Source organism: Poecilia formosa, unplaced genomic scaffold (genome assembly GCF_000485575.1).
Source record: "Poecilia formosa unplaced genomic scaffold, Poecilia_formosa-5.1.2 Scaffold3, whole genome shotgun sequence".
In the NCBI taxonomy this organism is placed as follows: domain Eukaryota; kingdom Metazoa; phylum Chordata; class Actinopteri; order Cyprinodontiformes; family Poeciliidae; genus Poecilia; species Poecilia formosa.
Window position 1 is genome coordinate 6,058,553 of NW_006799942.1, and position 21,663 is coordinate 6,080,215.

General features: G+C 39.8%; 1 protein-coding gene across 4 annotated transcripts; it reads left to right on the top strand.

The window, feature by feature from the left end:
* Nucleotides 1–1,165: 1,165 nt before the first annotated feature.
* On the top strand, nucleotides 1,166–20,639 carry phldb2a (pleckstrin homology-like domain, family B, member 2a). 4 transcript variants are annotated; one of them, XM_016674159.1, is made up of 18 exons: nucleotides 1,166–1,318; nucleotides 5,949–6,048; nucleotides 6,841–7,161; nucleotides 7,264–7,808; nucleotides 7,891–8,214; nucleotides 10,059–10,193; nucleotides 11,015–11,152; nucleotides 11,833–11,979; nucleotides 14,023–14,133; nucleotides 14,214–14,303; nucleotides 14,388–14,525; nucleotides 14,876–14,975; nucleotides 15,655–15,853; nucleotides 16,555–16,645; nucleotides 16,726–16,872; nucleotides 16,945–17,164; nucleotides 17,244–17,329; nucleotides 18,086–20,639. In XM_016674159.1, exons 2-18 carry the CDS (start codon nucleotides 5,994–5,996, stop codon nucleotides 18,224–18,226), a joined length of 2,988 nt encoding a protein of 995 aa, XP_016529645.1. In that variant the 5' UTR covers nucleotides 1,166–1,318; nucleotides 5,949–5,993; the 3' UTR covers nucleotides 18,227–20,639. The 4 variants fall into 4 exon arrangements, with proteins under 4 accessions (XP_016529645.1, XP_007557188.1, XP_016529651.1 ...); XM_016674165.1 differs by having other exon boundaries at nucleotides 1,167–1,318; nucleotides 6,841–7,137; XM_007557126.2 differs by having other exon boundaries at nucleotides 6,841–7,808.
* The last annotated feature ends 1,024 nt before the right edge of the window (nucleotides 20,640–21,663 follow it).

Consider the following 21,663-nt stretch of genomic DNA (forward strand, 5'->3'; position numbering starts at 1 on the left):
TCTTCCTTACTTCCCCCCTTCTGCTCTGAGTTCTTTTACAAATGGTTTTAGTTTGCATATTAAAAAAGCTCATGAAACAGTCTGATCAAGATCTGTCTGGCAACTTTCAAATCATGGCATCTTTCAATGTTTTTGGACAGGAAGTTGTGTAACATTCCAAAGCTATGTGACAATTAAACCTTTGTTTTAGCAATAAATTTAGTGTCCCGGTACATTTTTTGCTCTCGTGAAGCTGTAAAGACTGCACGGCTGGTCAGGGTTGAGAGTGTGTGTGTTTTAATGACAAAGACCCCGGCTCTGTATCTGGAAGTAATCATCTCGTCAAGGCTGCACTCCACAACCCCCTCCCTATGATGTAATTGGAGTTTTTTTTTTTTTGCATTATGGTTCAGGGAGGTTTTAGGGGATTTTTCTAAAAGTTACTTTTCATTCATTCTGCTTGCTTGTTGTAACCAAAAGAAGATAAGAGGAGGTTAAATGAGAAGGTTTGCTTCATGTTGTATATTCCTCTGGTGTTTTTTGGGTGTTTATACCCTCCGTCTGTAGTCTGGGGGAGCGAGGTTGGCCCTGATTCAAACACAGCAACGGGGGCCTCTACCCGCCTCCATACATACTGCTGAAACAACAGTCTAACATCAAGAATTGCAGACACCTTTACCTCATTTAAACACAATGTGGGAGGGCTCCACTGCGTGGTGAAGGTCTGGCAAAGTCTAACTTGTCTGCGGATTAAAAATACTCAGAAACTGTTGACAGGAGATTTGGTTTAGATACGGAAATTTGAAAACAACGGATGGACTCTGTCACAAGACGTGTGCACATTTGCAGTAATTCACTCAGTGTCTCTGTGCTGGAATATGATCTAACAGTCACATGATATTGATCAGTGCGAGGTCAGAGGTCAGAGCTAGATGTTTAGAGGAACAACATCTCTTGGTAGGAGAGATTAAACGTTGGTACCTCCTAAAAGTCTCTACATATTTTGATAATGCTACTTCTCAGTCCATTTCTTCCTGCTTATTTTTGTTGTGGTTTGTGAGTGATTCCCTGCACAACCAGAGAGGGGCAGCAGCTATGCCTACTCCAGGAAAGTAAACACACCCGCTGTCCCCCCTCTCGCTCCTCTCTTGGAGAGGAAAATCTCAGCAGAGAGTTGAAGGTGGGAGGGGAAAGGGTCTCCTGTCTGATCCTTTGTCATGGGAAGACTTTCCTCTGCTGCTTCAGAGCAGAGAGGCAGGCAGAAAGAGAACCTGAGCGTCGAAACTTATAACCGGCCAGCAGAGGATTTTAAACTATGTAACCTGGGCAGAAAACAGAGGTCAGTGATTTTTTTTTTACCCCTTTTCATTATATTTAAATTCATTATTTTCTGATAAATCTATTTGATTGGGACAGTGATGCTCCTGGAAAGTGACGGAGTTGTATCAGATTTCATGTTAGGCTGCTCTGCTCTGCACTGTTTATGTTAGTGCGAGGTTCACAGCTGCCACCAAATGTGTTTGGAATGTAAAACACTGCAGAAAAAATGAGCTGGATTTGATTATGGCATAAATTAGCCACAGGGTTAGGGTTCAGACATTTTTGCAAGAAATGTACAAAAGGTCACAAAAAATGAATTTTGCTCCAATTTGATGATTAAAAAAATCTTCATTGTTTCTCCTTCATGACCACTGGACTTTGCGCAAGAAGAAGATAACTATATAAAAACATGCGACTAAGCAGTGTTGTGGAGATTTATTGAGATTACATTGCATGCAGTTAAATTATAAACATTTCACAAATGAATATTTATATGTTTATTTAATTTCAAATTAATTTGGAACATCAAATAAAAAACTATTGCATTTTCTACATACTTATTTGGTCAAATACTTAAATATGACAATGACACAAATCTGTTTGTCCACTCAACTCTTCTGTGCCAATAGTACTAAATGCGTTTGTTCTTATCAGGTATTTGATTTGAAAGTTTTAGTTTCACTAAACAACAATTTGTTACTTTGTGTCATTTTTATTTCTGGAAACTGTATATTAAATCACATTAAACACATCAGAATTTTGTGGATAGTTTCAGATTTTCTTTTTTTTTTTCTTTTTTTTTGTAAAGGCGTTACTGATTGTTGGCATTTCTGTTTGAGAAACATCACACAGGTAACAGGAAGAACAGCATGTATAAAATGTTTTCTGTCCTTCCTGCGTTAAGCTGTTATTAATTATTTATGTAAGGAACGGAGACAACATCACGCCATGTGTGCAAGAAAGCAGTCACAGGTTCTTACTATTATTGTAAAGACAAAAATTAATTGTCCTCAGGTGAGAAATTAATGCTGTTAGCACACCTTGCATCACAAATACAACAGTGTCCATGTAGAATGTCAAACCTTATTTTAACTCTGAGATTTACAAAAGTTTGCCACATTTCTAAATTCACCATGCTCCACAACGTTGTTGTAATAGGTCAAGGCTTCCTGTAGTTTGGTAAAAGTCTCACTGTCTCTTGCTTTTTAGAGTGAGCTAAGGACAAAACTGAGAAGGACATAAAGAACACAATTTACTTTTGAATATCTTCATAATTTTTTTTTACCTTCTCTAACTTTGGTTCTCTGATAGTGAAAATGGCTAACTTTGAGTCTTCTTTCTTTAATAAGAAGATCCACAAAAAAGTGTTTCTGTTTAAAGTTGTGTCATTCACAATTGATCCAGCTCTGTTGACCAGTTCTTTATTTTAAATTATAGAAACTAAGTTGCAGTTGTGTATTTATTTGCTGTGTGTCTTAGAGATGCACACACAAGTTCCTGTTTTGGTACTCGGAGTGAGGTGGAGAACAGGCACAAGGGGAGGAGGACAGTGTGTGTTTATTTGATATGTGAACATGGCATATATAAAGAAAGATTTTGTGCAGCAAATATTGTTCAAAATTGTCTCAGTTTTCTATACTGCCTTCATGTAAATGTCTAGGACACTGTGGTCTAAGGGAAACAGAGAGACATGCTTCATTACAAGAAAGTGACAAGGGACTAAGATAAAATGATGAGTCTGAACCAAAGAAAACACATCTGCATCTGCATGACAAAGTAAAAGTGATGTCTGCTTGAAAAATATCTCATTCAAATCTCAAGCAAAAGCATACCAGTTTACTTTAACTATTTAAAAGAAACAGATTCACAAGATCCGACTCCCTGCAGAGTGCCTTAAACCCAACACTTTTGGAGTTTCTGCGATCTGGTAGTGACTCTGTATGGTCCGTTCACTAACTGCAAAAGTGCTTATGCATTTTCAACTTCCAAAGTTTTTCCATCTGTTATTCTTTTCTTAGCATGGAAATGTAATTGTAAGACAATTATTGAGAAATGCAAATCGACTGCGGTTTGAGCTTTGCTCAATGTAAAAATACTTTTCTTCCCACACATTAGATGAAAGCTGTCTTATCAAAGGGGCATTTCTCAAACTCTGTACATGTGCACCACCACCCTGCTGACCTGAAATGTGAGTGACGGACCAAACACCCTCTGCCTGTGATTTGAAAGGGGTGAATGGGGGGAGTTCACCCCCTCTCTCTTTTTCTTGGAGGTCTGGAGAATGAACTCATGCTGACTGGATGCTTGACGGTGTAAGAGGATACCCTGTTTCCTGTTGGCGCTCTCTCCAGACAGCAAGACCAGAAACTCCTCTCAGATCAGCCATCTCTTGTCTCTCTGTGTGCTGTGTGTGAGTGAATGCCTGTCTGTGGATTCAGGAGCAAGTCATGTCTGACTTATTCAAAATAATGGTCTTGGGTCTCTGGAACTAATTACATTGTCATTTACTAAAAAACTCAAAGCTGAAATGATGTGGTGATGGATTTCTCACTCACATATGACCAAAAGTTGTCATTTGTATTTTTTAAGGATACCTGAAATAACATTCTCTGCCAGTTTTACTGCAAAAACCATAATGTTACTAGTGTCACAAATTAAAATCTAGGAGTGAAGTAAAACAACCAAGAAGACAATAAATTGCATAATTGTCAGCAGACCAATTAAAACAGCTTTTCGAGATTTTATTGGGAAAACAGGCTAGACCAAAAAGTAAACCCTGTTTTAATACTCAGGCCTTTGGAAAGTTTTTTTTCCCCTTTTTCCTCTAAAATATGCACATCTGGATTATCAGATGGACTTCAGGCAATAGTTTTCTAGTATTTTTAAAGGCAAATCGGAGGGGGGGGGGTTGTTTCGTATATTCCCTCCATTGATAAAACAATGTTGTTGATCAGTATTGCAGAAATAGTGTTGAAACAAGTCAATAAGTAATCAGAAAATGGTTAATCTCAATTTTTGAGTGGGTTAAGGTATTTTGTTGCACTCTAAGGTTTTTAAGAGCTTCATAAGGTTTTTCACTTCACAGATATTATGGTAAAGTGATGTTTAGTAAATGTCTCTCATGTGAACTGAAATATATGTTGATGCAACATCAGCATGCACATCATTAGCGACAGACGTGCATGTCAAGAGTGCAGATTAGTGTTGGTATGCCTCGACTGCCAGCAAGCATTTGCGGTAACTAGTAATGAGGATTTTTCACTGCGATGGAATTTCGCACCACTTTTCTCTGTGAAATGGAGGGCTTTTGAGCATGAATGCCCTGTTTAGATTTTGACTCGGCCAATCCAAAATCTTTGACTGATGTCCAGACATTCTCCTTCAGGATTTTCAGAAAGCAAAATTCTTGGTTCAGGTCATCAGGCCATGTCTACCTGTCTGTATGACATCCATTTTCTGAAATGCCGTCTTCACTTCCAAAACCATTAACATTCGTCTCAACAATCTATACATTTGTTCCCCCAACTGTGTTGGAGGTCATCAAGAGAAATGTGAGATGAGCTTTTGTGTTTTTTTTGGTAAACAGATATTTTTGTCTTGGCTGCAATTTCTGCTCAACCTGTTATTGTTTAGCAAAAGGCTGAAGTTAGCTGAAAGTGTTTCAGATGTTGATGAACTCTTGAAGTAAATTACTCCAGGGAAGTTTCATTACTGCTCTGTGTTTTGTGGATTTGTGGATAATGGTTCAATAACATCCCAAAGCCTTAGAAATAGATTTGTAACCAATTCCAGCTTGATAAAAGTAATCAATCTTATTTTACATTATGTTGGATTTCTAATGTCTATTAGATTTTGAAACTTTTAAATCTTCTTCGTGTTGTCGGACAGCTTGTTAGTGAGTTTGTTATCAAGACTGGTTGAGGTTAATTGGTTTAAATAAAAAAAACAGATATATCACAGGTTTATTTAATGATGATAATAACCACTTTTCATTTAGGGACAAATTGGAATGAGTATTGTTTTTTAGTAAAATAAACATTTCTTTATGTATTGGCTTGAGTTATCTATATCTGATACTGAAACTGTTCAATCATCTGAAACATACATAACAATCAAAATTAAAGAAATCTGTAAAGGTAAATGGTTTTTACAGCACTATAAATGCACACGCTCACAAATATTTTTAAGTTATAGAGAAACAAACTACGTTTAATGACCATCAGCAATCGTCTGCCATAATCCTGGCCGAGTATTTGGCTTTGCTCTGAATTGGTAGAGCTCATTTCAAATGTCTGGTTTTTAGGTTTTCACGAGCCATAAAATGCCTATTAGGTTGAGTTCAGCTCTCTTTCCACAAGCATTAACATCTTTTAGCCATTCCATCCAGTGTTTGTGTTGAGTGTATATTTATTCCACTCTGGAAAAAGAAGAAATGCATAATTAAAATGACCAAATTGCTGAGATTTTTAAGGTGACGATGAGTGCATGTAAACGTCTGAAACAAAGGTGTCAAACTGATTAACACTTTGCCAACAAAATCTTGTCTTATATCCTTACCTAACAGCTTTGACTCAGTAGTACAATAATATCCATTCCTGTCTGTTGTTCTTTCACCCTGCATTGAGACTTTTCTGTCTTTTCATTCACAGGTCTCATACTTCGCTCTGATTCATCCGAACGGGCCGGTCATTGTGATGAACAGTATGCTTCCTCAAAGGAGCGCCGTCGCCACATTGGGCTACGCTTCTGGTAAGACAAATGAAAGAAATCGTATTTGTAATCAGTCATTTGAAACAGTGACTCTCTATCTGAAAATAAAATTTAATAGTTAACATCCAGCAAGGTGACACCAATTACAAAGATATGGCTTGTAAGTTGGAATTTCTCAACAGGTTGTTAGTACTGTCTCAGAAAAAGTTCAATTGTTGCTCAGGAATGAGACCTTTAGATGAGTTTAAGCTGATAAACACTCTCATGCTCTATATGTTTGATACATATGAGACACAGTATGTTTTTTAAGAGTTCAATGCATTATATGGGGCAGCAGATCTCTTCTGTCACTAGCAGTAAAACCTAAAACTAATTTCTGAAACCCATGTTTGAGGAGAGGCTAAGAATTTCAATAAGATCAAATGAACTAGGAATAACTTATAGTGTATGTTCAGCGTCTTGCCATGCTGACTCAGACACTATCATCACTTTGCTTGGCTTGGTATTTGACTCTCCTCTGGATATTATTTGCAGTCGAGACTATGATGTATTCTGCCCTGTCTTGGTTCACGAGCATTCTTCCATTTTTAGAAGAGACCAGACCAATGACTGAGCCAGTGTTTGTATTGGCCTCAGAACTGCAGCGTACATTCTTCAGTGGTTTCCCCCTCTTCTTACCAAGCACACAAGATAGCAGATCATGTAGCTCAGCTTCTGCTTTGTAGGTTAAAGACATTTAATATGGCTGACTATATAAAGTAGAGAGACTGTTTATGTTGAGTCCAAAAAGGGGCAGGATCTCATGCTTTGTCGAACCTCTGTTTTCTTCAGACTGTTTGAAGATTGAGCACAGCAGTGGCAGCTCTGTAGGGGGGACACTGCTGAGGGGCTCTCGATCTAAAGCTGAGCTTCAGGAACTGATGGAGACTCTGCAGCGCAGAAAAAGTGCTCTGGAGGCCAGCTTGAGGGCAGCTGAATGCAGTCGCAAGTACCTTAGCGTACCTTCATCTGTTGCTGGCCAACCCAGCAGGCCACTGTCCATCCTCAGCAACACAGAGAGACCTCCATCCGCCTCCAGAAACTTTTCCTACATCAACAGCAACAGCGTGCCTCCATCGCCACGTCAGGGTGACCGCCAGTTTAGCACCAATGGTTTGTTTCGTCATTCCTACTCTCGCCACCAGTCACAAGACAGTCTGCTGCTTTCTAATGCACCTGACGGAAATTCTCTGCTGTCCTCGTATGGGGAGCCAGTGCCTCGTTCTCCCAGGGTCAAGAGCGGGGCGGCCAGTATGCCATCCAGTCCCCGGATGAGCCGCAGACTTAGCTCTCAAAGCAAAGCCGTTGGAGAGTCAAGGCAGAGGAAATACTCCACCGGTTCCCTCAACAACCTGGGGATGCATAGCCGTTCTTTGCCACGACTTCACAATGCGGCAGATCCCCCCGTTTTGTCGCTGCCCTCTCGTCACTCAGTGGGCTCCCACAGGGTGGTGGTCTCAGCGGGACAGCGGCGCAGTCTTTCCTCCCTTGAGCAGCCGCCAGATGTGACAGTGCCTGCAAGCATGCCCAGCACATCCAGGAGGTCCAGCCTTGCTTCACTGAGCTCCCTAGGTATAGAGATTGACGGAACGGGATTGGATCTGGGCTTAGGAGAAAGGAGGTTGTCATTTGGGAAAAGTGGGCTAAGCCCAGGACAAAGGGTGGGCAGCATCAGTTCTCTGAATGGCAAAGAAGAGCTGAGAGACTATCACCAGCATCAGAGAGATGAGCGACTCAGGGAGCAGAAAGTGCAGAAATTGGTGAGTTGTTCTTTTCTCACTTTTTCTTTGGTTGACTGTAACGATCGATTGATTACAAATGCACCAAATCTCCTGTGTGCAGGAATGCCAGCGTCTAGAAACCATCTTAAGCCTGTGCACTGAATTGGGACAGGTGGTGAGAGAGCCGACGGGCTCAGCTGTTTCTGATCTGCAAAAGATCAATAAGGAGCTGGAGAAGCTGCAGGTGTCGGACGATGAGTCTGTGTTTTCTGACTCCCCTAGCAGCACTGCTCCAGACACCTGTTTTGGGGCCAAAGCCAGAGATCTTCAGCTTCCCGAGGAGCAGCAGGCCATCCAGCGTCAGCAGGGAAACTACAGGTCTCACTCACCTGCTATAAGTCTGAACAGCAGCGCCCCTTCTCCTTCTACGCACCACAGAGCCAAAGTAAGCAGCATCACAGAATAAAGATGGAGCATATGGAAACAGTCAACAGTTTGTGGCATTAAATAAACCCCCAGTTGTGCGTGTAGATTCAGCCTTTCTACAGCATAACCAAAAGTCCATTGATGACACAGTCAAAATGTTGTCATTTGTTCTGAAGTCACTTCACTGGTACTCAGAGGAAGATCTGTTACTGTAACCTGCTATTTCCTGTTCCAGAATGATGAGAGAAACCCTCACTGCAGTAAAAACCCTGTTGTAAAAAAAAAAAAAAAAGTAATGAGGCTCTCCCTCTTCTGTGGAATGTGGATAATCTGAGTGCTGACATTCTGTTTATCTGTGTCTGTTTACCTTTTTGCCATATCTCAGTTTTTCTCAGTACCAAAGGTACCAAACAAGGTTTCCAAGAAACTATGAACTATGAAAAAAGCACACTATCATTACATTATTTTAAATACACACAAATTTTGTTGATCGAAACTGGAAAGCTGGAAATGTGTGTAGCCCTCAGAGCTCTGCTTTGTGGTATTTTCCACATAATTTCTATGCATAATTTCATTCACTAAAGTCTTTTTTAAGTACTCTAAGACTGTACGCTTAGCAATTTGCACAGTTCCTGTTTATGTAAGTTGGACAGACGTATAAACATGGAAATCAGAGTTGCCCAAGACTCCTCAGGCTTTGAAGTGACTACAATCTGACCTCATTTTTATTCCACCACCTTTTTTGGAGACGTTAAATTGGAAAGCCTCACCGCTTTTTATCAAAAATAAATAAACGTGTTTAAACCACAAATAAAAATAAGCTACCCATATACCAAATTATGAGAGGGATTTTTTGCTGCCAAAGAGGCCACCTTTTCCATTCTACATTTTCTCTTTCAGTTTTTCCACTCTGGAGCCGTAACCTAGCAGTGTCTGGTTTTAATGAAGAAGTTCAAGTTTTGTTGAACCATTCAAACTCCTGAAGGAGTGGGGGGGGACAGGAAATGACTTGATCCCGCAGTGAATTATAGTGTGCATGTGTTTGTGTGTATGTTCGTTCAGCTGTGCACGGATGTGCACGAGGAGAATGCAAGACTGCATGCACAGCAAAGACATGCACTTTTCCAGATGTTTATAGCATCTATCAAAGCGATAGAGACGAGAAATTGAAATGTACATAACGCAGGTAATCCTTTTTTTATCTTAGAGGTGCATAGTTTTGTTTAGATATGGCTCTCATAAAATTCTGAATCTGAGTTCAGTCTAGATTTGTATGTTTTGCTTGAGTTGTGACACTGTTTTATAGTCTACAAATAACCAATCTCCATTGCTAACATTCCTCAGAGTAGTGTGTGCCGGACAAAATGCTGCTTACAGCACATCTGACAAAACTATAAATCAGGAAGACTTGCTAAACATACAAGTGTCCGACGAGAAAATAACCCACCTGGCTCCTATAAACAAGAATAATTAAATTCTGAGACAGCTTGCTTAAATTCAAATGAGTGTGACTGAATATTTAAGAGATGTTGCTTGATGGTGCAAGATGTGGGAGTGCCTTGGCATGCCTTGCATTGCCCAGCTCCAATAGCGATTTCCATTGCACAAAGTGGAAAAGAATCCTGCCCTTGTTGCCAGTGATCCATTTTTGGATGACTTAGACAGCAGCTGCTGTTGTGTAACTGAATAAAACCCAAAGCCAACCTCTGACAAATGATTGCAAAAGCATAAACACAGAAAACTATCTCTTATCTTGTTTAAAACTTTTTTTTTTATTGTGATGGTGATGACATTTTGAACAGCTTCAGTTGTGTGTTTACATTTGAAGCCGGTGATTTATTTCCATTCTCGGTGTCGTTACAGGCCTTGGAGAGCATGCAGTTGAAACAGGAAGTATCTCATTTAGAGGAAGAGAGAATCCAGGTTCTGAACAACATCGAAGAGCTGGAGCAGAAGATCAAAGACCTGGACAACCAGATGGAGGAGTCTTTGCGTGAGGTACAGCCAGCACAGAAAGCACAGGCACAGAACCGACATCTCCATGACTCTTTTCTTAAGATTGATGATTAAGACGAGCTGATGATTTCTTTGGCTTTTCCTATTTTACTCTGCATCTACCTACTCAGACTCAAACTGAACTAGATGTGTTTAGCCTTAAGAATCAGTTGCAATTACGAAGCATTATGAGCTTTCTATCAATTTTCTTTTTTAATTTTTTTTTAATTTAGGGAATGTAACTCTTCTGACAACTTACATATTTTTGAAGAACAGAGGGTTATGTACAATGCAAGAAATCGCCAGGTGCCGTCGTCCATCTGGTTTAATGTTTGATGTTTCGTGCATTCAGAGAAGATATTCTGCATAACTGGTTCTGATGATGGATTATTTGAGCTACTGTTGCCTTTCCATCATTTCAGTCCATTCACCTGTGATCTTTGACATCAACAAGGCGTTTTCATCCAAAATGAAGAAATGGTTGTGGGTGGAAATCCCAGCAGATCAGCAGTGTCTGAAATCCTCAGACCAGCCAGTCTGACACCAACTATGAGTCTGCGGATCATATTCTCCTAGACATATGTTTCATTTGGTAAACATTTAAAGCAATGCTATATAAATCTATATTACAAAAAATGTGGAAGTAATCAAAAATACCTACTCAAAACTGAGAGTCGGGAAGCATATTTTCCAAAATGCTGTCAGCTTATTTCTTTTTTTTTTACTAACAACCCATATGATGGCAAAGCCATGTCCAGTTACCAAGGTGACTAACAAATAAATTTATATCCATGATTCCTACCTATGTCTGACTCTTCCTGCAGATGGAGGTGGAGTGCGCCCTGCTGGACGGAGAACAGGAGTCTGAGATGACCCAGCTGCAGAGGGAAAAGGAGCTACTGGACGAACTCAAAGAAAAAATGCAAAGTATCGAGAGGACAAGCAAGCCTGAAAAATCTCAGGTGCAGATGCACAAAAAGTGTTTTAAATAAATTAACCGTTGTAATTTTTTTGGTGGACAGATAAGTATATTTATGGTTGTTTTATTATAAATTCATTGCACAGTAGTAATAGTTCGGAAATAGAAAGCAAGCATGAGCAGGTTTTGTTGTGAACATAAAGCCACAGCAACAGACCATTGGGAATCGGTCCAGTTAAACCACAACATCCTAAAAAAAAAAAGGTTCTGTTACATTCCTTTGAAACTAAACTAACTGAGCTTTCCAAAGTAAATGATAAAAGCCCTAATTCAAAGGAGGGATTAGCACAATTATCACAGCAGCTGAGAAACCTTCTAGAGCTCTCACCAACTGTCCAAATAAGGAAGCATAAGCTTTTCCAATTGAGGCCATAAAAAAATAGTCCAGTTTAAACAGCCCAAGAGACAATGGTTGGCTGAAATGCCTCTTACGCACCTGAACTAACACAAAGCACAAACACTACAGTTCTCATTTTTCACATTGGTCTCCTGCCCTTCCATTCCTTTCCCAATGCATCTGTTTTAGAGTTATTACTCTCCTTCCTGACCTTGTTCTGACTAATCCCGGATCATGTTGTTTCTAATCATTTCATTCTCATCAGTTTAGTATGACTGAACTGTGCGATATATTCCACATCTGCATACGTCTCTGATGTCACCCAGGAAAGCGAGGAGCAGACAAAAACCTCAGAGGATTCGGAATTTCAAAAGCTGGAGAGAGAAATCAAGCAGGAAGAGGAAAACGAGAGTCAAAGCCAAGAGCTGCTGCGGGACATCGCCGAGTATCAGCGTCTTAGCATCACGCGCAAGGTAGAAGCAAACTTGTTGAGTTTTTCACGTAGCACAGGTCAAGGGTCTCAAACTCAATTTACCCGGGGGCCTCTGGAGGCAGAGTCTGGGTGAGGCTGGGCCGCATAAAGGATTCCACAAAAAACATTTTAAAAATATCCTCAAATGTCATCAACATTTAATTATTTCTCCAATACATGAACTGCAGGCTTTGGCTTTGACAAAGACATGATGAGGGTGTGAAAAAATTTAGTTTATTCCACTTGGCGTCGCTTTTGTTCTACATTTAGGGTTGGCACCCGACCCGTAAAATACAAAACCGTCCCGTAATTGGCTGTTAAATGTAGCATTTCGTATGGAACTGACACGGGACAACAATTTATTCCGTATTTTACAAATGTGTATGTGTAATAACTCAAAAGCGGTCACCGAGTAGTTTATATAGTAGGCTGCCCCAGTCATTGTTTAACTCCCGGTGTTGGTGTTGCGGTATTGTGCCCAACTGCTTTCTGGGTAACACACACTAACTGACACGCTGCCGCAGTACATATATAGGGACTGGTCCTTTATTTTAATTTCTGAAAGGTGGCAGCCCGATCTAGGTTTCATAGAAGTCTTTAGCCAGCTGGTAACTATGGAGAACGTCTCGACGTGTGGCGTCACCTACTTATCACAACAGCGCGGCGGATGAGGAGCAGCCCGGTTGCAGTCGCCTTCTTTGTGTTTGATCGTGGCATTTGTTAATGTTAGAAAGTACCGGAATGGCGACTGAAAAAAAACGCAACTGGTACCGGACTGTTCCATCATCCGCCACACTATTGTTACAAGCATAGTGTGCGTGAAGTCAGTGTAGCTTAGCCTAGCACCGAATGTCAGCCATGACGAGGAACGGCAGGCGGGACTTCCTTCAGAGGTCTGCTCACCCTGCGGGCCGCACTAATGTTATACCTTCATATCACGGCGGGGGCCACGAGGCATCGACCTGCGAGCTGACCTCTGACGTAGCATGTTGACACTGTTCCGGCTTTCGCTTCTCTACAGGTTCCTGTTTTAAAGAGCTGTTGATGTGAAGTCAAGAATGAAAGCTAGCTTTTGTTCAAACTGGCTAACCTCCTCAAAGTCACAAGCAGTTTCTGATGATGGTTTACAATGAAAATAGCTCAATGGAAATGTTGGATTTTTTAGCTTATAATTGCCTTTCTGTGTTTGTTATTAATCGTTCTGCAAGTTTTGTATAAAAGCCTCACAGTTGTGAGCTCAGTTGCTATACAATGTTTGGCATAGTGTAGTTACAACAAGCCTGCAAAACCAAGGACATAAGAAATGAGCTAAATATGACTAAGTTAAATGTGAAAGTGTGACAACAGGATGTTTGATTAGAATTTTAAGTGAAGTAATTTGTAAAAGTTATTATGTCTTGGCTTGAACCTTTTTGCATTTGTGTGACCAAACAAAAAATTTTGTACATACGTAAGTATATCTTATTGGAGTTGAAATAGGTAAACGGCTCACGGTCAGGTTTATTCAAGTCCCAAAGGCCAAATAATATTACAGCAAAAGCATATAAAATATATAAAAAAATCAAAGTTAAGGTTAGAAATGAAAATTAGGAAAGTGTGGTAGTAATTTGCATTGAGCCCTCCTGAGTCAGTACTTTTTGTAGAAGCACATATGGTGAAATGGATTTTGGTTCATGCCTCTCCCACCTTTGCACATCTAGAGATTTTTTGTCCATTATTCTTTGCAGAATAACAGTCAAACTGGATGGACTGGACTTTTCACTTCACGGTTATGTAGTCGTTTGTAGTGGGCTGTTACATAAAATCCTGATAAATTATTGAGGTTTGTGTTCATAATGGGCTAAAGTGCAGTAAAGGTAAGAGGGTGTAAACATTTTTCTAAGGCAATGCATTTACAAGGCACCGTCTGCTCTGACTCTGCTGCTAATTCTTCAACCTACACTACATCTCTCAGCCCCACCGCTAATATATTTTTTTCTGCACTTTGATAAAGTCAGCAGATATTTTATACTGATGCCACCCTGTTGATTTTTTCCCCCCACAGGAAAGAATCATGACTCTGAAGAAACAGTCCTCTCAGATCACTTTACAGGCTCAGCAAGAGAAAGAAAACTTCCAGAGAGAGAAAAACAACTTGCTTGTCATGCTTCAAAAGGTAAAGAAAAAAACAACCTCTGCATGCGGACAACGCAAATGTTTCATTTTAATGAAATAAACACTATGTGGCATCTGCAGGAGAGAGACAAGCTGCTGTCTTTGGAAGGAAAGTACGTGGAGTTGTCTGAGGGCCAAACTTTGACCAACAACCCTGTTGCCATCAAAGAGGTAGGAGCCGGTTACAGTAACGCTGCAGCACTTTCAGAATAATTTCCTGTTTTGCGATTGCTCTCATTTGTGTGATCGCTGCAGCACTTGAACTTGCTGAAAGAGAGGAGAAGAAGTAGCAAAGAAAGCTCTTCCCATCCTATCGAAAGCATTCCTCATAAGAGAGGCCAGCAGCTCCTCGGCTCCTACGGCAGATCTCTGGGACGCACGCTTCCTCCCAAGGTCTGCTATCTAAACCAATTCAAAAAAAACATAAAGGTGTAAAAAGTTAAATAGAGTGGATAGTGATGTTAAAAGATGATATTCTTCAAAGTTAAAGTTGACTGCAGTATACTTGAGCGAAGAGTAAAATGCAAAATGACATTGATAATTCAGATTCCAGGCTTTAGAGGAGGGGGTTTTATAGCCTTATCGTTTTTAGCCAGACAACTCCCTTGAGACGGATCCACCCAAAGCAGGAATTCTCACTTCCACTCTTGCTTGCGACGTCCATTGAGATCAGGAGAACTTCCAGGAGTTGGGCTCCAATGTGTGGACCTAAACGTGTTGTGTGCTTTCATATTGTTCCTCAGGCACATCTGCCTTTATCCCAAAGCTCCAGCTGTGGCAGTGTCATTCCACAAGGCTTCAGCTTCTCCCCCCGGGAAGTGAACGCCCGTCGACTGCCCAAGGGTGAGTCAGAGTGACACAAATGCATCTTGTTCCAAATAAATCCTAGCAATAGTTGTAGTCAGTTATATTGCCCCGAAGGTCTACGTGTGACTGGATTCATAGTTTTGGGATCACAGAATGCTTATTCTCCTTGAAATAGTCTGCTTTTTTGCATGTTACAACTACAAACCTTGCAATTTTTTCATTTGATTTTTTTACACAATGAAATGTTGTGCATAATTTTTTTTTGTGAATAGAAAATGATGAAGGAATTACAAAGGTGTTTATAAACAGGATCCTGATTAGGCCAGCAACATCTCGAGCTTTGATCATCGAGCACTGTTCAAATTATCATTCAAAAATAGAAAAGAAAGTGTGGCACACCTGCCTACCCATCAAGACAAGGATGACGTACATGGCAGTGGCAGCGTCATGCTTTGGGACTGCTGTTTTTCCACAGGAATAAGCAAGTACATCAGAAATGATGGGAAGCAAAATGAAGACCAGTCCTGGATGAAACGTTGTCAGTGACTGCAAATGCACAGGTTTTCAGATTTGTAAAATAAATAAATAAATAACTGACCGCTTTCTCTATGACGTAAAAACAACATAAAAACGGGCATAGGTATTTTTTGAAGTTCCTGTTTTAGCTGTAGTTACCATTTGCTGCCAGGGCTTCATTGCCATGTCGTTGTTTCAGCAGGAAACAGCCATGCTCACATGAACGACGACAGACAGAGGCAGAGTGATTTTTGCAGCAGGATGGTCTCTGAGCCCAACGTGTTCCTGGACTCCTTCTCGTACCCGGACAACAGCCAGGCATCGGACACCGTCAGTGTGGACAGTTCGGACAGCCTGGAGACCAGCTTCTCTGCGTGTTCACCGGACAACATCTCCAGGTTAGAGCGGAGCCGCTGCGATGGAAGATGGGAGCTCTTTCACATCAATTTTAACTAAAGAGCCAATAGGAGAGTCATTGTAATTTATCAAAAGGATGTGTTTAAAGAGAGTGAGAAGTTCTCCAAGTGAGCCTTTGTGAGGGTTTTATTGCAGTGTTTGAAAGAATAAGGAGAAATTATCTTGCTGGGTGAAAGCTAAAGGCTAATTAGAGAGGATTTGAACTTTATGAAGGAGCATAAAAGAAATAATAAAGCAGAGAGAGAATAAGAAACTCGAGAAAGATGGCTATTTATGTGGTGGCTCTGAAATTCAGTAGCTTTGTTTTCTGAATCACCCAACGTGCAAAATCCTGTGTTTCTGAATTCAGTTGCTTTAGTGACATTCTTTCCTTTACCAAAGATCATGAAAGCAAAAAAACCCAGGGGATTTGAAGCTACAGTTAAGCACGAAATGATTCATTTAGATTGGATAAGAGAGAGGTGTCTCTCTATGGATAATAAGACAACATAAAAGGAATGTTAGGGAAACATTGTTTTATTTAGATTTAAAAGAAATAAAACTAATAAATTGAATAGGCAATAATGAAATTAACATTTATGATAGCCAATACCCAATGATCAATGCAAATCAATGGAAATTTTTTTTTTTTTTGGGAGAAATTCTGTTTCTTTTGTGTTGAACTGCACACTTCTTCTCCTAGTGCCAGCACTTCCAACATGGCAAAGATTGAGGAAATGGAGCGTTTACTCCGAGAGGCCCAGGCTGAAAAGCTGAGACTCCTCGAGCACAGGGTAAACGGAAAGACCCGAACCGAAACGCGGTGTCCGCATGCGAAAAAGCACGCAACTTATTTTCCAGCCGGGTTGTGCAGGAGCGGGAGATGGAGATGCGTAGGCAGGCCCTGGAGGAAGAGAGGAGGAGGAGAGAGGAGCTGGAGAAACGTCTGCAGGAGGAAACGAGCAGGAGACAGAAACTTGTGGAAAGAGAAGTGAAGCTCAGGGAAAAACAGAGATCGCAGGTGATTCACATTCTCGACATTGATACGTCGCAAAAGGGGTCCGATTAATATTTTCAGAAACTTTCTATGTAGTCTCGGCTGCTGACTCGCTACCTCCCCGTGAGAAAAGATGACTTTGACCTTCATGGCCACATCGAAGCAGCCGGGCACAACCCAGACGCCTGCTTCCACCTGGCCATCACCGACAAAACCTGCCGAGGATTCCTGGTCAAAATGGGCGGAAAGATCAAGACGTGGAAGAAACGCTGGTTTGTCTTCGACCAGAATCGGAGGACGCTCACATATTACGCAGGTAGGGACCTCTGTGTCTAGGGGGAAACTCTGAAGACACAAAGCTTTCATCATGCTTCTGTTCATGTGCTTTGCTGCAGACAAACATGAGAACAAGATGAAGGGAGTCATTTACTTCCAGGCCATTGAGGAGGTGTACTACGATCACTTAAAGAATGCACACAAGGTACGTGAGCAAGTGTGCATGTGTCTTCATCCATAGTGAGGGCCAAAATCCAGCAAATAAATAGATATGTTAAAGAAAAAATTTTTGCACGTGTAAAATATTAAACTAATTTTAAAAAAATAGATAAAACTGGATCTATATCAATTTAGATGTGTCAAAAGTTGATGAAGCACATAATTAAATATTTGAGTTGAACACATGTAACGATCATATATAATTATTATTTTTATTGCTTTGTGCCACAGTTGCTCATGAAATTATTTAAATCGTCAGTGTGGCTCAATAAGGAGAACTTTGCATCTGATTGGTCAAGCTCAGACCAATCACCTTGACTGTTACTGTTTCTCCCCTTCTTACTGATCCACCATGTTTAGGTCCAATTTTTATAATTCTCTTTAGAAAAATGTCCAAATTATTAAAATTGAAAATAAAACCATCATATTGCAAAACTATTTGGTCTCCCTCACACAATATCGTGTTTCAATTAATGATTTATATATGCAGCTATTTGATTAATTAATTAATTTACCATGGATGAGAAATATATTTATTTAATGTTTTTATTTCCTCTTTATTTAAATTACCAGTAACTTATTTATTTGTTGGAAAGCGACGCTTTTGGCCCTCGGTACTTCCCGTCAGATCCCATTTCCTTGAACTATCTCACATCTGTTTGTCCTCTTCTTTTCTCACTCCCATCCCTCCCTCCTCCTCCCTCCACATATTCCCGAAACCCCACCCACCACTGCCCATCAGAGCCCCAATCCTTCTCTGACTTTCAGTGTGAAGACCCACGATCGCGTGTACTACATGGTGGCTCCGTCTCCTGAGGCCATGCGTATCTGGATGGACGTTATCGTGACGGGCGCTGAAGGACACATGCACTTCATGGTGTAGCACACCCGCTTTCACTTTTATTTTCTTTGCCGTTGGGTCAAGCAAGTTTCAGTCCTCTGCACATGTCAGAATAATGGCAAACACGTGTGGCTCAGAGAGGGATTTTACCTAAACAGTTTCTGTGTTTATGATCACAGAAATTTACAAATGAGCAGAAAGGAAATCTGCTCTCATGTGCAGGCTTTATTATGCAGCTGTGTATAAAAGTCAAAAAGTGTTTGGTCTCAGAAGTAAGCTATGTGGGCTGTTTTAATCCAGTTGTTTGTGTTTTGTGAGCACCTGAAGTATCTCTTAATCTCACAGCAGGTAATTTTCTTTTATTTTCTTTTTTCTCAATCAGGGAAGCTTCTAAATGACGGAACCTTACATATGCCCTGATGGGTTGGTCCCAGAACAAATTAATTTCCTATTAAAAACAGTCTTTTATCAACATTGGATGATTTTAATAAATACAGGTTTTTGCATTCAGTGTTTTTGTGTAAAAGTTGTAAACCATCCCTGTTTTCACATCACTTTCAAAGATAATCCTCAACATATTTTAGTTTTCCACCCTTTCTGAAAATCCCTTTAAAGCTTTACTTTGTACATTATGTAGAAAATACATTATCAGCAAATAAATAGTGTCCAAAAGTCGTGTTTTCAACAAACAGTAAACGTGGAACAACACAGTACCTCATCTGCTATATGAAAAGGTTCCAGCTGGTAGCTTGTTAAAGTATAATACTTTCCATTTATTTTTTGTTAAAGTGTTTTGACTTTCTTATCTTTTAGAGATTCAGGTAAAAATAAAATAAAATAAAAAGTTGAACAGTGCTTCCAACAGGCTGCTAAAGATCTGATTTTCTGAGAAGTTTTCTGTTGTGCCTTAAACACAAGGCACCTAAAAGAAATTCACCCAGTTTAATTTAGGTAAAAAAAAAAATTTTAGGATTTTTTCACCTAAATTTTACGGTTTTGAAAGTCTTTCTTTTTGTGGTTTAGTAAGGAAACAAACTAAAAGCACTATTTTGAAAATCTTAGGTACAAAATGAACAGGGAAGAAAATAATCCTCCATGCCAGTTTTGAATGCTACACAAAAGGCTTACATTGAATACTTACAGGAGGCTGAACACAAATACACACCACACTTTTCAGATTGTTTCTCATGAGACAACTTAAACAGCATGTTCCATTTTTCTTCCACTTCACAGTTACATCCTATGTTGTGTTTGTGAATTCTGACAAAAGGACTAGAAATTTGTGTTTGTTATGTGACAAAATATGAAAAAAGTCCAAGGTATGAATCCTTTTTAAAGGTATTGCATATAAAGAAAGGAGGACTCACCAAAGATCTTTGCACAACACAGCACTTTTCTACTTCTGATGGTACTTTTCAGTGTTTCTACGTCACATCATCACAGCCAGACTTATCCTGGGCATCTTATCTGCCCATCCACTTTCTCTGAGTGGTCACAAAACGCACCTTCTGTTCAGCTGAAGATTATGAATCAGAATTTTTGTTATACTTGTTTCAACTGCTGCTTTCAGACGACCAACATAAGCTGACCTTGTCTGCTTACCTTATGACAGGATTGAATGTCCACTGTTGTTTTTTTTATTCTTTTGCACCTCTTTCATTACCAAAGAAGCATTTTTTATATTTTTGATCGCAGAAATCGGAATAATGAAAAAAAAAAAAAGATGATAAGGAATTATTTAGAAATGCTGACTAGACATGAAGCGGCTACAGTCATAGTAGCGCTTTGTTTTATGCTGTTCAGCTAGCTCCCTCTGTCTGCAGCAGAGGCTCACATGACGAGGCCATGTTGTGCAGCAGTGATGCTGGATGTTCCTGCGTCACCCATGTGTTAGTAACACTAATGCATTTCTCTGCGTTTCACCAGCAGAGGTCCTCAGCACAGAGTGATTGCACGAGAATGACGTAATGCTCTGCCTTGAAAGCCCAGAGTCATTTATATTAAAGAACATATGCTTTATCATCAGTATTTCTTTATGCCATATAAGCAGTTATGATCACATGTACACCATGTTTAAGAATAGCTTTTGTGTAGGTTTTTTTTGGGGGGGTTTTTTGTGGCATTTTTGTGTATTCATAAACGGATTGCCATAGTGAGAAATGCTTGACCAGCTGATGGTTAACAGACTGCAGGGTTCGCTGTTTATCCTGTGCTGATTAAGTGTTAATTAACTCCTGCAGAGGGCAGATCAGAGAGCTGATAATGTTGTTCCCTTCAATATCAGTCACTTTAACATCTCATTCTTATCCAAGCCTTGAAACACAACAAACTATAGCATTCATATATTTTGTTATTTTTTTTGTATTGTGTATATAAACACGTTGCAATTGTAGCTAATGCAATAATTCAGGTTTTTATACTCAACTTGTGTCACGAATAAATACTTCTGACCACAGATTTGATGTCTTTATTACGCTTTTGGCTATAGCACATTTTAGCAAATAGCCAGAGTAATTTTTTTTTTCACTAAACTGAAGCATATATCAGTTTAGTGACCTATTTTTGTAAATATTTCTATGTGAAAAACAAGAATCAATAGTTCTGTTGTGCACTGTTATATGTATCAAGTTCTTCTTTAGAGACTTTATCTCACTATTATTGACTCACTTTACTATAATACACAGCTCAAACTATCTTTAAAATAAATTCAAATGAAATATAACATTTACAAAACATACAAAATAAATTACTTAAGAAATTACCTAAGTAATATACATTACTATTTGTAACAATATTATATTATCAATAAAATAAAAACAAATTGATATAGATATTATGTTTGTTTTGCAGCAATAATCCATCCATCCATTTTCTGAACACCCTTGTCCCTCAGTGGGGTCGGGAGGGGTGCTGGTGCCTATCTCCAGCTAACGTAGCAATAAACCAATATCTTTTAAATTAAGGTATTCTGTAAAATACTAAATATAAAAAAAAGTTAATCAGTATAACTTTTCTTTTCATCTCATCACTGTAAGTAGACAATGTGCATGTGCTCATTAGGGTACTCATGTTTTGAACTCCTCCCTCCATAATTTGCAGCCTTTCAATTGGTTGACCTAGTGAGGTTGGCATGGAAACACAGACTAAAGCATGCTAAATTAAATCCTAAAGAAGCACGTAGACCCTCCAGAGGCAGAAACAGACATAAACACATCCAGACCACAGAAAGCCCGCGTGCCCCCAGAGCATTTTTCAGTGCTTTAATTTGTGTAACATATTTAGGGCAAAGGGGTTGGCCTTCAAAGATAGCACGAATGTAGTTAAGCAATCTCACTCCTGTAAATACAGTGAGTGAAGCATAAAAGTTTTCTGGGTCTGTGGTTATGCTGCATGGCAGGATGTCACATTATAACTTACAGGCATGAAGGCCACATTACGGCAGAATCATGTGAACGAATCCTGACAAAAGGCAGCATTCA

Excerpts from the sequence above, each read along its gene's own strand:
- phldb2a (XM_007557126.2), top strand. The coding sequence starts at position 5,994 with ATGAACAGTATGCTTCCTCAAAGGAGCGCCGTCGCCACATTGGGCTAC. Across the intron at positions 8,215-10,058 it reads CTACGCACCACAGAGCCAAA|GCCTTGGAGAGCATGCAGTT; the intron begins GTAAGCAGCATC and ends GTGTCGTTACAG. Across the intron at positions 17,165-17,243 it reads GACGCTCACATATTACGCAG|ACAAACATGAGAACAAGATG; the intron begins GTAGGGACCTCT and ends GCTTTGCTGCAG.